Below are 16,895 nucleotides of genomic sequence, written 5' to 3' on the forward strand. Positions count from 1 at the left end.
CATTTCGTTCCCCATTGCATCTTTTAATTTACAGCTCTAATTATCACCTCTAACTAACTGCAGTCTGCAAATAAGCAATCACAAAATTAGTTCATTTCTTCTTTTGTGTTATTGTATAAACCAAAAAAAAAAGAAATTAATTGAAGAGTTGGAAGCAAGGACAAGTGTGAATTATATAAATAAACATGTCAAAAGGTATGAAAAAATAGGCTATAGTTTTAATTTCATATTCAACCCAATTAGTTAGTCGTGTGTGCTGAGTGAAATATTGGCGCGTGCCACGTCATTGGTGAGTAGTGAATAGATAAGAGAGTCAGCTAGAAAACTTGTGCTGCAAAACAAAACCAAAATTTTCGCTTATGACGGCCCCGCTGACGTCACCCCCTCCCCTCTCTACTTTAATAAAACCCTACGCGGTCTCTCCCTCTCTGCTCGTTATTATTAGACATTCCAAATCCTTTGGCTTTTAATTATACAGCAAACAAAAACCTTGCATTAATTAAATTAATAATCATTGTTGAAGAAAATCATGGGCAGCTGCTTCACGAAATCTGAGCTAATTGTTGCAGCTCCTACAGCCAAAGTGGTCTCCATTAACGGTACTCTCCGCCAATACAGCGTTCCCGTTTTCGCCTATCAAGTCCTTGAGGCTGAAGCTGCATCGAATTCCTCTTCATCGGGATCAACTTCTTTCTTTCTATGCAATTCTGACTTGCTTTCCTACGATGATTTCATCCCGCCATTGGATTCCGACGCTCAGCTTTCCAAGGATCAGTTGTATTTTGTTCTTCCAAAGTCGAAGCTCCAAAACAGGCTAACCGCTTCTGATATGGCAGGTTTAGCTGTGAAAGCCAGCTTAGCCCTCCAAAAAGCTTCCAGCAAAGATGGGCGCCGCAAGAAAGCCAGGATCTCTCCTGTATTCTTACTCTCCCAATCCCCTTCAGAATCTGTCGCTCGTACCGGCGTGACTAAAACTAATATTCTTGGCAGAACCCCTCCTCCTCTAGGATATTCTAGATCTCGATCTGTCAGAAAATTGCAAAAGTACGCTTCCAGACGAGCCAAATTGGCTGTTCGCTCCTTTCGACTCGGATTAAGCACTATTTATGAAGGGACTGCAGTTGTCTAAGATTTTAGCTAGCTTCATTTTTGAGCAAAGAACAGAGAAAACAATGGCAGGATTATGTAAATTAATTGTGTTTGAGCTTCGATGTAAATATATGCATAAACTGAAAATGCGGCTTTCATTTCATTTCCTTTTATTATCATCCATCAATCCGTTGTTTTAAGGTTTCTCTTACAACCTAGCTAGGGAAATTATTAAACCATAATATGGAGTGTATAATAAAGTGGTTTAGAGACGACGGAGAAGATTAGTAATTCGATATGGATGGGAAGTGTGTAGAAACTGTTGAAATGTGAAAATAAACTTCACTTTATATGCCATTACCATTACCATTACCATTACGTTTCTTCAATACTCATTCCCAAAGAAGACGTCAAGTTTTATCATTTTGCCTCTCTTTCAAACTTCACCAGTTACCCATAATCGCTAACTGTAAGCTCAAACAAGCTACATCAATCGTCTGCCTATTCTTTTGGAGTCTTCAGTTATGATCCACCACAAATTGGGAAATTTAGGTATTTACCTAAAAAACAAAAATATTTGCACTTTTTACCTCAACAAAGAAAAGTTACAAAAAATACCTCACCTTTTTTTCATATTTATGTTTTTACTCTCGGAATTAAAATAATTATAATTTTACTCTATTATCATAAAAGCAGCAGTTACATTATCATCTCAGTATCATAATATTTTTTAAAAAATTATTTTTCGTACGTTATCATACTATTATCATTAACTCTGTCATACTATTATCATAACTTATCTTTATAAAAAGCAACAGTTACATTATCATATCGTTATCACCGCAGTGTTATGATAACGATATGATAATATAGTGATACTGATACGATAATCAGACACTGTTTATCATAATAGTATCATAAATATTATCATAACATTATCATATAAGTACCATAAATATTATCATCTCAGTATCATATGATAATGCTATGATAACGACATGATAATGTTATGATAACAATATGATAATCAAATATTATTTTCTATAAACAATCTTTTTTTCCTGCAAATATTATGATAACTACATGATAATACAGTGATACTCATATGATAATCAGAAACTGTTTTTTTATAGAAACATATTTTTCTCTGCAGTGTTATGATAATGATATGATAACGTCATAGTGATAACGATATGATAACCAGAAGCTGTTTTCTGCAGAAAATTGTTTTCTTTCATCATAAAATTGTTTTTAATGCAGATTTTCAGATCTTAAACTGAAAAAATTCAACAACAATTTTTTTAGATCTGAAAGTCAAAATAAATCGTAATAATCACCACGAGTTAAGAAAAAAAATCGCTAAAATGTGGAAGAACGGAAAATCAACGGCGACGTGAAAACAAAGCGAAGGTGGGACGAAGGCGGAGCAACGACGGATCGTTGAAGGAACAACGGCGGCGTGATAAAGAATAAAAAAATAAACGTAGAAGAAGAAAAAATGGAGAAGAAGAAGAAGAGAGAGAGAGAGAGAGTAGAAAATCTGAGAAAAAAAGAGAGATACTCATGTTAGAGTAAAAATAAAATGGTTAAAGTAAAAAATAATAAGAAATGAGTATTATTATAATAAAAAAAGACTTTAGAGTAAAAAAATAAAAGTGCTAAAAAGATGAGGTATTTTCTCTATCTTTTCCTTATTGAGGTATAATTTACTATTATTTTAAAAAATAGAGTGTTTTCCCTAATTTTCTCTTCTAATATTTCGTTAACCAATACTACCCATATTAGATTCAATTATTTATAAAATTTCATAAAATTAAACATTTTATATTATAGCTATGAATATAAATTAACTAAGAAATAATCAGATATTTATATTTAAAACAGTTTTAAATATCTTTAATTAAATTTAATGTAGTTTCTTTACAATATATATATATATATATATAAAACATTATATTCTTTAGGATCATTTAACATATCAACACCAGGGCCTGTTTGGTTCAGCTGTTTCTTATAGCTGGTAGCTGGTAGCTGATAGATCATACGTGTTTGGTGAGATTTGATTAGTTGTTGCTGTTTATATGTAAAATGACCGTAAAGGGCATAATTTTTATTTTTATTTATTAAACTATAAATATATTATTTTATATAATATTTAATAAAAATATTAATAATTTTTTTATATAAAAAGCCAATATTTAGTTTAAATTTATTTAGATTTTTTTTTGATAAATTTATAATTTATTTAAAAAAATTATTAAATTATAGTTGTTTTAATATCAAAAAATAATTTTATAAAATTTATAAATGATTGGAGTATTTAAAAATAATTTAAATAATTTTATATATTAAAAAAAGGATATATTATAATGGGGATAATTTTGTCAAAATAATTAAAAATGTTGAAACAGCTATCAGCTGTTGGTAAAAAGTTCCAAAATGGAGCTTTTCAAACAGCAGTTGTTGGAGATTCAAAAACCTCCAAAAAGCTATTAAGAAAATCTCACCAAACACTTATATGCAGCTTTTTAAAAAGCAAAAGGTAAAAATTTCACCGAAAAGCTGAACCAAACACCCACCAAAATAGACAAGTATTATATATCAGTTATCAACCAGCAACTACTATTTGAAGTAACATATATTTTGATAAATTGAATGATAATATGTATTTAATATATTCTAAAAATATAAGTGGACTTGTATATTTATCCTTATTAATGGAGTATAAGAGAAACAATCTTTTGTGGAAAAAAAATTTGATTTTTTTTAAATTAAAAAAATATTAGTATTGACTAACAAGACAAGTAATTAGATATGGATAGTATCTAAATCTTACATTATTATAGATCTCATAATTTTAGGACTATTATAAATAAAATACATTAGATATTAAAAAATATATATAATAGTGACAAAATTTAATTAAGGACTTCCTGTATATATTAAACTTTTTTATAAAACAATATGAAAACTAACATATTTAAATCCTTTGTGGTCATTAAAATTGATTGGGAACAATACATAGTTTGAGTTTTGATAAGTGTGAATCTGTATCCGTAATGGAAAAGCAACGCGGGCGAATGAAGTTACGTAGTTGGTGATGAAATATGAAAAAATGAATTTCATGGGGACCAAATAGTTGTATCGAAATGTCAAACTTTAGACTTTCTTTCATTCCTATATTTGAATAGGACTCTTTGTTTTTAATTCTTTTGAAAATGTCAATATATTCTCATTTATGGTGGACTGATCCGTGTGTTTGTTATTTCACTATAATTTATTTAATATCTTTGATATCACGTAGCTGCACCAATGGAGTAGTCAAGTAGGTATTAGTATAATGGATTAAAATTTGCAGAATAAATGGTGACGACGTGAAGATAAAGAAATGGTAGAAAAGTGAAGGTGTTAATGGTGACTGCAATAGTTTGAGGGGCTAAATAGGTTGCGGTCAATCGTATATATCTAAATCATCACATGGATGTGACATGGCCGGAGATTAACAAAAAATGTTTTTGGTTTAATTAGGGGGACATGCGAATCTTGAGATTCAAATTGTTTAGTTTAATTCAAATATTCAATCAAAACGCATAAAGATATGGTTTGCCACTAATTGCTGGTTAATACGTCATGTTTTTCGATACTTACAAACCACAAACTATGCTTAATTGCTTTGCTCAATTCTCCATAATTATTATTTTGACTGAATTTGTCATTCATTAATCGAACAAAGGATCACTTTACCATCCAAATTTGGTACAAAGTATCAAAAATGTCCAAATTAGCGAAACCGGATCACTTTTATCCCGAACTTGACAAAACCGTTTCAAAAACACCCCTATGCTGCCCTAATTGAAAAGTGAAATTCTAAATTTCAAATAATTAACTCTAATTAAGTCTAATTAACTTAATCTAATTAAATTTTTAATCCTAATTAATCTAAAATCCATCTTCTTCTACCTTCATCACTACTATCCCTCCACCTCCATCAACCACCACCAAAAATCCATCAACCACCGCCGAAAACCATTAATAACCGCCCAAAACACCATCGCCTAAACCTATCAGACAAACGAAATCTGAGCCGTCTCTCATCTGAAAGACGAACTTGTGAGAGACGAACTCAGTTCGTTTCTGATGATCCGGCAGCTGCTCATCAGAATTTTTTAAAAAAATTGATTTTTTTTGTAAAAAGTGCAAAAAGGTTCTTTATGTTTTTAATTAATATAATTTTGATATGTAAGTTTTTAAAATTAATTTTTTTTAATTATTATGGACTAATTTGTACAATTTTAAAAGAATTAGGATTATTTTAAACTTTTTATCATTAAAAACCACCTATGAAAAAAAAACCACCATTAAAATCAGAGAGTGTGTCTCACTCTCCTAGATGAGAGTGGGAAGGGGGGGTTTTTGTACCAAATTTGACAAGTTCAGGATAGAAGTGATATTGTTTTGCTAATTTGAACGTTTTTCATAATTTGTGCCAAGTTTATGGAGTAAAGTGATCCTTTGTTCTTCATTAATCACTTTTTACACAGTTAAATTAAAAGTACTCTCCCTTTTTTATTTTATTTATATTTCAATTTAATATAAACATCGAATTTAACCTGATTTCGATAGGTATAATTGTAGTGAATTGATCAATTTTTTAAAAATGAGTCTTAAAAAGCCAATTATTTTCAACATTAAATATCTATATAAATATTTTAAAAATTATAAATTTATTTCAATTTGATAAATTCATTCAATTTTTCAAAATCAGTTTAATTATATTTATATAACATGCCAAGTTGGCATAAAATATAAAATTATAATTTATCTAGACCACGTGGCATCTCAATTGGCCAATTTTTTTTTTTATTTAAGTTACTCATTCAAATGCCACGCGTACACAATTAAATTAATTTTAAAGAAAATTTATAGATTTTTAGAGAATTGATCAAAGTAAAATAGATTTACTAATTCTAAAAGGTTTGAATAAATTTTCAAAAAATCAGAAAAGTTTATTTTTAATACTATGAATCGTTTTTAAAAATAATATAATAGTATGTTTTAGTTTATAATTTTATTAATTGTAACTATTTTAAATCAATATTTTTTTATTGAACTAAAATCGTGACAAAATTAATTTTTATTATCATAAATATATCTAATTAGATATAATTAAAATATAAATATTACAAGTAGACCGTAATCGAAATCTTTAAAAAGTTAAAATATAAATAAAATATATTATTAAATAATTATACGGTATATCCACCAATATATATAGCGATTCTTGTTTATTGCAATTCAATTTTAACTTATAATTATGTGTATACAACATGCGAAACACAAAACTAAACTTATATTCCCTTCGTCCCATAAAAACAGACAAAGTTGAGTTTATATAAAAGTAATATGCACCCATAAAACATGCGAAATACAATACTAAAATGCACCTATTGAAAAAATAAAGATGGGTTATTTTGCTGAACTTTATTAGTAATTTTAACAGATGGAAATATAATGTGCTCTCCTCTAGTAGTGGGCATTGTGTACGTTTTTGGATGGTAAGAAAGGAAAAGGGCAATGAGGCGTGCGAAAACTTAGTGTGGGCCTTAGAGCTTTTTATATGTTTTCTGCATCTCTTGTTTTCTTTTTGTGGAAATTAGGCCCACCACCACAATAGGCCTAAATATTCTCATGCGTACCACCATATTTCTTTCATTGCAAAATCACCATATGAAATAGTGGAAATTAGACTCAGCACTATCAAAAGCCAAAATATTCTCCTTCATACGGACGCTATCTCTTTGCAAAGATACATCATTCTCCATCTTTCTTTTTCTTTTGTTTTTCACTGTCCAAAATATAAAAAAATACAATTTGTGTTGTTAAGTAGAAAGAGTCCCTTTTTGATGATTCAGATGGGGAATCAGACTGTGGCAGATTTTCTTGAGGCTAGAGCGAAGCCGCCGCCGTACTGGTTATCAACACCGTCGTTGCTGTCAGACATGGCGAATTCCTTCGATGTTTTATCTGTTTTTATCGGTAGACACGACTATAAAATTGGGTTTTTTTAGTTCTTGATTTTGATCGTCAGATTGTGAGTATTGGTTTGATTTAGGTTGGTTTAAATCTCATATGTCATAAGAAAGCTCACTCGCAACTGTTATTGTCATTTTCTACAACTATGGATTATGCCTACCAACTGTTTGATCAAATTACTGAACCAAATATCTTCATGTGGAGAAGTCAAACGATACAAATAGTACAAAGAGAAAGAAAAAAAAAATAAGCAAAGACCAAGTGCTGTTGTTTCATTTTCTTACTTTGGTGATTGAGATTGTAATTTTTTTTACCTGAATAAGCTTATGTTAAATTATTATGATTTAAATGGAATTAAGTGTTGTTCATTATTTGTGGAGATGGAGAGTTTGTCCAATGATACTAGAGGTTACTATAGGGTTACTAGAGGGTTACCAAAGGTTTACTAATTTAATTTTTAGTAAATTGTTAGTATACTGTTAGTAAATTAACTTACTTTTTTAGTAAACTGATAATTTATAAGTGCATACAGCAGTTGATCCTGAAATAATGTGGTTGCATTTTGTGTAGATTTGAGCTGTTGTAATGGAAATATTGGCTAGTTTTTGCTAAGGTGCGAAATGAGGTTTCGTTAGGCATTGAATCTTGAGATTTACGTACTATGAAGCTCAATGAAGCTCTTCGTTCCAATGTTGGTTAACCAATTGTTTACTAATGGTACACTAATTATTTTAGTAAATTAAATAATTTCATTTTAGCATATCTTATCGTGTTAAGCCTACATCCATACTTAGATTTAAGCCAATCCTATTTTACATCCCTTGAACATTGTTATAGGTTTACTAATAGGTTACTCAAAGTGTCTTGATAGATTAACAAATGTCAATTACAACCAGTAGACAATTTCTACTGTTGTTAGTATATTATATAAAAGTTTATTAAGAGCTTACTATCAGGTTACCAAATAGTTACCAATAATTTTTTATAAAGAAAAATACATGTAGTTTACTACAAATTCATTAACAGTTTACTAAAAATAACTACTGAATTTATAAAAACTAAAATAGTAAATAAAATTGTGTAAGGGTATTGTTACTATTAGTTAATAGAATTTTAAGTGTTTACTAACATGTTATCCAATAATAATAGATATCCCAAAATTCACCAATTTTGTATCAGTATACTATAAAAATGTGTACTAAGATACCCAAGGTCTCCAACAAAATTTACTAATAGGTTTCCTAATATTCATTGATAATAAAATAATTTAAATCGAGATAGTGTTGCTTTACGTTTGTTAATAGATTACTAAAAGTTTAGTAAATGGTTACCAAATACTTTTACTGACAGGTTACACTTTCAACTATTAGGTAACCCAAAGATAACCAATAAATATCCCTAAAATTTTCTAATAGATTTCTAAAAGTTAACAAATAAAACTTATTTTACATCCCTTTAATATTTTAATAAAAAAATAAAAATAGTAAATTATTTTTTAAGTAAACTGATAGTAAACCGTTGGTAAATTTATATTTAGCAAACCGATATAAACCATAAGTTTAATATTTTATAACTTTAATAAAATAAACAATAACAAATTGTTTTTTAAGTAAACCGATAGTTAACCGTTGGTAAATCTATAATTAGTAAACCGATATAAACCATAAGTTTAATTGGCAGCCATTTTACCTTCAAATTTAAAAAAAGACGAACATGCAGATTAATTCATGGATGGACGTGAGAGAGATCAATGGAAAATGCAGCTAAATTTGGGAATTATCATAATATTAATGTCCAAATAGAAAAGATAAAAGATAATCATATATTTGAATAGAAAACCTTAACACATTTTCATTGAAGTATTTTATCAAACACAAAGAATGCATCTACTATAAACAAAAAAAACCATAACAGATAATTGCAAATACAAGAATAATAAGCATCGGCAAAATCCATAGAATCAGATGCACTACTTTTGGCATTGATATATGGTTTCTTCTTGAATTCTCAATTCCAACCCCAAAACCCACCATCTCCGTCGCCGCCGAATTCTTCCATTAAAAACACCTTCTTCTAATCGTGATTACAATTGAAACTAAAGACAATTGTTTGAATTCCTAGTTCCAACCCCAAAATCCACCATCTCCGTCGCCGCCGATTTTGAATAGATAGATGAGGACGAGGAGGAAGGTGACAACGAGATGCTTCCGCCGCACGAGTTGGTGGCTAGGCAACAGTCTTATCTGGTAGCGTGTTCAGTTTACTTAGCCAAGAGGAATCGTATTTTTCAAAAGAAACTTATGTCAAACGGTGTTATGGTTATAATTAAATTTTGATAGTAGCTGTGAGAATATTTATGCGTTTTAGGTGTATTTGTCTAAAAATCTCTTTCTTTTTCTTGCAGTCTCTGCCTCCTCTTCCTTTCTTCCCACTTACTCTTCCTACCTTACTATTGTATATCTAAACAAACCAAGAATCAATTTACCCCTAAACTTCGCATAAAATATTAAAAAAAATTATTTTTATATTTTTGATACAAATAGACCCGTAATTATATCATCTAACATTGAAAAAGTCTTTCCCCACTCTTATTCCTTCAACATAATCCTTATATTTTTAACCTTCAAATATCATGTCAATTTTCAAACAAAAAATTTAAGGACTCTTTTAGCATTTTTCCCTTCAAAGAGGATGAACTTCTCCGGCCATCCTACTCCGGTAAAAAGTTTTGTCCTTGAGAACGAACATTGCTCTCGAGGTTATGAACAAATATGTTCATCCCTTTGGGAACGAACAACGTTATTCATCTCCAAAGGGATGAACAGATTGTTGTATCCCTTTGGGACGAACACCTTCTTACCAGAGTATGAGGTGTCCGCCGGTGAATTAGGATTAGGCAGTATGATAGGTGTTCGGCGGTGGATTAGGAGTCAAGCGGTAAGATGAGTGTCCGGCGGTGGATTAGGGTGGCCGGTAGAGATTTTAGGTTTTATTATGGTTTTAATTAATTTGAGTTAGTTATAGTTAATTAAATATTTAATTATGTTTAATTAGTATTTAATTAGGATTAAATTTTAAACTACTGATCTTTAAAATAGAAAAAAATTATATGAATTTTGAAAGCATTGTTAATCTTTGTTAACTATTTACTTTTTATAATATAAGAATCAATTAATAATAGGACACATATATATATTTTAAATATTACAAGTTTAATATAAAAAATAATAAACTACTATAATAGAATCTAAATTACAAACAATGTAAAACTAAAACTATAAATAAAAAAAATTAAGGCAATATGTCTCGAAAACAATCGACATCTAGACTTTTTTTAAATAGCACCCGACGTTTTAAAATCGCCAATTTTACTCTATTAACTATTTTCGATTTTCAACTATATCCTGAAACATCAAATCGGCCTTGTTTCACTCGGGTAACATTCAAAAAAATCCATCGTATTCAACATATATTTAAAATATTTTTTGATGTCATAAATACAACAAAAACTTCTTCTTCACCACAAATTCAAAATAATAATAATTTAAACTAATTATATTAGTTTTTTTTATTTAATTGGACAAACGCCTCCGACTATGTCTCTGCCTTTCTCCTGCCCACCCCCGCCCTTGGACCTGCCGAGCCACATTTGATTCGTCTTCCATGGGAGACGAACCAGATAACGAGTCAAAGCGGGGGAGGGAGGGAGGGGGGGAGTTGGAGGAAGTTGACAAATATCAGGTCTTAGTTTATTTATTTTTTAATAAAATTTTAAAAAAATTAATTAATTGTGTATGTAATTAATTTTTCATTTAGAAACTTATTTGATTTTTTCAAAAGATACAAAATTTGTTTGAAACTTTCCAAGTAGAAAAGAATATGGTATAACCCGTATATTTAATTTTTTTAAATGTTTTCATCTTCAAAGTAATAAAATTGTCCGAAATTTTCTATCTATGATACAATTAATGTTTAAAATATGAAATAGAATAAAATTAGTGATTTTGTAGTGTTGGGGTACTATTGAAAAAAAAAGTCGATAATTTCTAAAACATATTGTCAAAACTTAACTGCTAACATTCACAAAAAGTTTATTAAAAAATATATACTGCTAATAATAAATAATAGTAATAATAACAATTACAATATTATTATTAGTATTATAATATAAATCAATGATTCAACTGAATCATTTTTTTATTGAATTATATAAATGAAATGAGAGTGACTTAGTCAATGGTTGGGACAACCTTCCATTAGCAAACATTTGAACTCGCAGATCGCAGTTTGTAATTGTGTAGATATGAAGATGAAACATTTTAAAACAAGAGGAATTTACACGTTCTATACTTTTTTATACAAATGTTTATAAATATATATAGAATACTTTGACAAGCGTACCTCTTTTCTAAGTTTTGATTTGCATTTTTATGCTTTTGTTATTTGGTGATGTGATAGCACATCATCTTAAATTTATTTATTTTTTTCAAACGATAGAAATTTATTAAAAAAATACAAGTACAACATATGAAAGTCATATCACAACCCACATTATAATCTTTCAAATTTGAACAATTAGAAGTTAAGTAACAATTCTGGATAAGCAAAAAATAATCAAAAGTGAAAAAAATTCCGTGACTATGTTCCCGCATAAACTTAACAACGATAAAACTATGTTTCTCGTAAACGGAGTATTTGGATAGTTCTTCTTCCGATTTGCTTTTGAAACCGCTCTATCCGGTTGAGCCTAGCATTCCAATCTTCATCTTCAATGAATTCTTAGCAAAGATAACCTAACAAACCTCCATACTTTTAGATCAACAAAAATTTAAATGGTCTTCTAAATTCTCCGAATATAAATCTATAAGAACTTTAATAGATCTAAAAATCTCCAATTTTTAAGATCTTCAAAAACTTGTATAGATTTAAAAAACACCCCACATATATTTTAGATCTTAAAGAATCGGATCTCAAATTCGAAAACCCACCAAAATTTTGATAGATCTAGCATCTACAAACACCAAAGACCTTTTAACTTATTCAAATATGAAAAATACAAATCAAAACCCAAAAAACTCCAAAGTTAAAGACTTTATTCAACTACAAAAGGATATAGTAGATCTATAGTGAATAATATTATGGGCGGAGAGAATTTTCCGGCTAGCCGGAAAGATCATCTTCTCCCACCCTCAAAGAAGTGGTAAAGATGTGAGTTTTTTTAGAGAGAAGAGAGAGAACAAATTTTAGAGAGAGAAGTCACTTAGTGGGTAGACCACGTCATCTTAAAATACACTTCTACCTATTTTTATGAAATAATTATGTCTATTAACTTTATAATTCCTATAATCTTAAAACTCTCAACTTCAACTAATTTCTTAAATTATTAAATATTAAATTTGTTATCTACTAATTATTATAAATTATTAATACATTTGCTTTTTATTTTAAGCTAATAGGCTGAAAAAACCATGATCTTTGTTTTTATTTTCAATTACACTCGGACGTTGTAATTTTTTCAATTTTACCCTATTTTGCATTTTTAGTTTTTAATTGCACCCTGAGGCATTCAATTGAATTCTTTTTATTTGGCTAATATTTAAAATAGATCCTTTATATTTATCAAAAAATCTAAATACTTTATAAAGTTACAAATTATACAAAAAAGCCATATTTTCAATAAAATAAAAATAAATAAATTAAATTTAAATTAATTAATTTAAAGATACTTTTTTTAAAAAATTTTGGAAGGAGGAGCAGCTGCTCTTCCTCCGGCTGCTCCTCCGGTGAGGAGCTGAACGAGGAGCAGGTTGCTCCTCTGTGAGGAGCAACAGCTCCTCGCCTGAGGAGCTGCTCCTCTTTGAGGAGCAGCTGCTCCTCTTTGAGGAGCAGATGCTCCTCTGCCTGATGAGCAGATGCTCCTCTTCCGAGGAGTTGTTGCTCCTCGAAAGAGGAGGGGCTTTAACGTCCAAAAAAAATCCAGTGGTTTCCGATGGTAGGTAATAAGCGGAGTTCGATCGATTGGTCTGGTGATGGTAGGTCCGATGAAAGCGGAGTGAGGTGTATTAAAAATTAATAATGAATTATAATTAAAATTTTATTATGGATTTATTTGAAATTTTTTTAAGTTTAAAGATTTATTGGATTTTTTCCATATAAAAAAAGTATGAATTGATCCTTCAATATAATTATTTTATATATTTTAATTCTTATAATAATAAAATTATTTAATGTTTTTTTTATCTCAGAGTGCACTTGAAAACCAAAAATACGAAATAGGGTAAAATTGAAAAAATTGCAACGTCAGGGTGGAATTGAAAATTAAAAGAAAAGCCAGGGTTTTTTTTCAACTTATTAGCCTTAGTTTTATACACTTGTCTTTTATAATAAAATATTATCATTTTAATTTCTTAACTTTAATTTATTTATTTATTTTTTGTTATTTTTATTTATAAGACCTTTTTTTATGTTACATGTATTGATATTTGTCATTTAATTTTAAACACTCAACATTTACTAAGACACTTGTTACATTTTTATAATTATGAATCACTAGTCAGTTTAATTTTATTAGTTCATCTATTAATGTTATTTTTATTTATACGAGTCTCTATATTTTATTATTTATTTTTAATATATCCTTAATTTATTTATATGAGTCTTTATATTTTATTATTTATTTTTGAGTCTTTATATTTTATTATTTATTTTTGATTGTTCGTTGGTTGCTTTTTATATAAATTTCAGAATTTAGATTTTCACATATATAAATTAAATTTAACTTATTTGTTTTCTCTTTTCATTTTGCTATCAAATTCGTAAACATGAAAAAAGAATATTATTCTTTTTATATATTTAGACTAGTGATGATTTTTTTTATTTTTGTTCTTTACGTTCTAATGTTTATGAATTTTTGTTATTTAAGTTAAAAACAATACTACTTTTAAAATACATGTTGGCTATATATGTTAATCTACCAACGATTTACTTGAAATTTACTTCAATATTACTATATTAAAAATAAAAGATTGAAAGTTTTAAAATCTACTAACGAGCTACTGAAAAGCTACCAATGAGCTACTGAAAAACTACTACCAAGCTACTAGAAAGCTATTGAAAATGTTGAAAGTATAATTTACATTTATATCTGCAATTAATACAAAAACAATAACTACAAATTAAAAAAAAATATAAGCAGATTTAGTTAGATTTATAAAATCAAAATTAAGTAAAATTTGTTATATTAATTTTAAATTTTATTAAAATTAAATTTCTAAATAAATTTTAAAATGCGTAATTTTTTTAAATTATACTAGAATATTTTAAAAAAATTAATAATCTACGTAAACAAATATTTTAACAAAATTAATATTTTAACTGTTTTTAATAATTGGAAGGAAAAGCACTTTCAGAAGGAGTTGAATCCACGCTCTTAGTGATGTTTCGATTAAATTAAAATAACATTAAATAAAATGTTTTTCTAATTAAAGTTTAAAAAACGTAAAAATGCTAGTATTTTTTTGTTTGAAGCGTATAGAAGCAAAGTGCTTGACTAAAAGAGGTGTATTTGTAACTAACCCTTAAAAAATGTATTATTAGAGGTGCAAATTGGTTAAGCAGAGCCCAAATTAGGCGATGTACATTTGAATAGACTTAAAAATTTCAATTTAAGTTTAAGCTCAAACAATATCTAAGCTATTCGGACTCAAACAATATTCAAATTCTTTAAATTTGACTTTGATTCAAATTCAAAGAAAAAATTAATCAGTAAATTTGATGTACATTAAATTTTGGGTGGAGATTTTTGCACTCCACTATTTATATATGCACTCCAATATTGACGAAAAATCACTAAACTATTTTTCATTAACTATCCTTTATTTTATTATTTACAATATACCATAGTTACACTTGTTAGCCATTTCCCTCATCTTACTCTTATAACTGCACCTGCTTCTCAACATGGAGTAATCAAATTTTGTAAAATTGGGGCTTGAAAATATCCAAAGTGCTAATGATAAAAGCAACTCGGAAATTTGTCAAAGCATTATATGCTTGATTTTTTTTGGAATTTATTTTCAATGATAAAATTCCTTATATTTTTATTATAATTTTTTGAATAAATTTATGATATTTGTTTTTCATTACAATTCATAAAAATTTAAATGAATACTGTAGTATAAATTATTTTCGTATTATGTTAACTAATTAAGATTATTAATAATATTGCTAAATATTCCTCTCAATTTCTTTTGCTACTTATGGTTTAAATTTTTATATTAATGGGTATGAATCATACATCTTTGTTTATTTTTAAAATTCATCTTTATAATATCATATGTTTATTGTCAATTAGAATAGAAAATTAAAATTAAAATTTTATAAATATACATATTAATTCCAATACATGTAAAAGCTATTGACTAAAATAATTTTAGAATGAAAAAAATAATATATTACATTTTAGTAGTTTTATAATGAAAAATTTGTCCAGTGGCCACTGAACTAAAAAAAAATATACATCCAATAGTTTTTAGCATACTGCTATTGAATTGTGAATTTTAAAGAATAAAAAAATGATATTTAAAAATAAATGAATAAATAAAAATTAGTTAAAAAGTAAAATTAACTATAACCAAAAGTTATCCATTGAACGGAATTATGGATGGAGTGATAAAGCTAAAAAATAGATGGTACTAAATGAGGGCAATTGTGTAATATTAGAAGAGTAATGATAAATAATGTCAAACTAAGGATAATAGAGTCATTTACTATTAATAATGGAGTGCGGTTATTAAAAGGTGGAGTGCAAAAATCCCCACTCTAAATTTTTTACTATAAAATATTTAAATTAATCAATTAATTTGTGAGTATAAAAAACAGATGTAATAAAAATATATTATATGTATTTGGCGTTGTTTAAGTTTGTTAACAGTAGCGAGCATCGTGAATAGATCTCTTTAGTTGATATTTGAGTTTGACTCGAGATGAAGTTTAATATTGACTTATATATTAATTTTTTCGAAGCAATTTCAAGTAACTCACGAGTTGTCCAACTCGTTTATACCCCTGTATATTATCTACACATTTATATGATTGGGAGGTTTAGCATTATTTTTTTATAGACTCTTATTAAATAACTTTTTATTGAGTATTTGCTTTTTTCGTTTAGTCTAACCTATATAAACTCTTCTTATATTGTTTTAGTATTTTAACATTTTCATGCTATTACTAGCCTGTATCATTTTGTGGTTTTTGCTCTAGCAGATCAATGGTATTTGCAATATTTTTCTAATTAATGTTATCACACGAGACAATGATATAATAAAAGTTTGAACTTTTAAATTTATCAAGTAATTATTTTTAATTTGATTGATTATTTTTGTGCTTTTTATTAAATTCTCACTGAAATTTCACATAGATACAAAATGTGTATTATTTTTTATTTTGTTCTTTTGGTCCGAAGTTATCATTTCATTTTACTAATAAATTACTTGCCATAAATTTAATTTTTAATCTCAAATATAAATTTAAAAAGATCAATTATAAAATTTATTTTAAAAAGAATACTATTAAAGTTTTTGTTTTAAAAATATACTAGCTTTTATAACAAAAAAAAAACAAAATAATAACTTGGCATCGATTTTCGAAGAGTGACATCCGATAAAAAGAAATGATAAATTTGATAACAAAAAACCAAACAAAACAAAATATAAATTATTTTAAAATTTAGTGAAAGTTTAATGTTATATAGAGTTTAATAATATCTCTTCGTT

At 27.7% G+C, this 16,895-nt stretch overlaps 1 protein-coding gene across 1 annotated transcript; it reads left to right on the forward strand.

Annotated features, from left to right (window-relative positions):
• Positions 1-398: 398 nt before the first annotated feature.
• On the forward strand, positions 399-1,252 carry LOC126668769 (uncharacterized). Its single transcript, XM_050361947.1, has one exon. It carries the CDS (start codon positions 530-532, stop codon positions 1,127-1,129), a length of 600 nt encoding a protein of 199 aa, XP_050217904.1. The 5' UTR covers positions 399-529; the 3' UTR covers positions 1,130-1,252.
• The last annotated feature ends 15,643 nt before the right edge of the window (positions 1,253-16,895 follow it).

The sequence above is a fragment of the Mercurialis annua genome, linkage group LG1-X, assembly GCF_937616625.2.
Source record: "Mercurialis annua linkage group LG1-X, ddMerAnnu1.2, whole genome shotgun sequence".
Classification (NCBI taxonomy): Eukaryota; Viridiplantae; Streptophyta; class Magnoliopsida; order Malpighiales; family Euphorbiaceae; genus Mercurialis; species Mercurialis annua.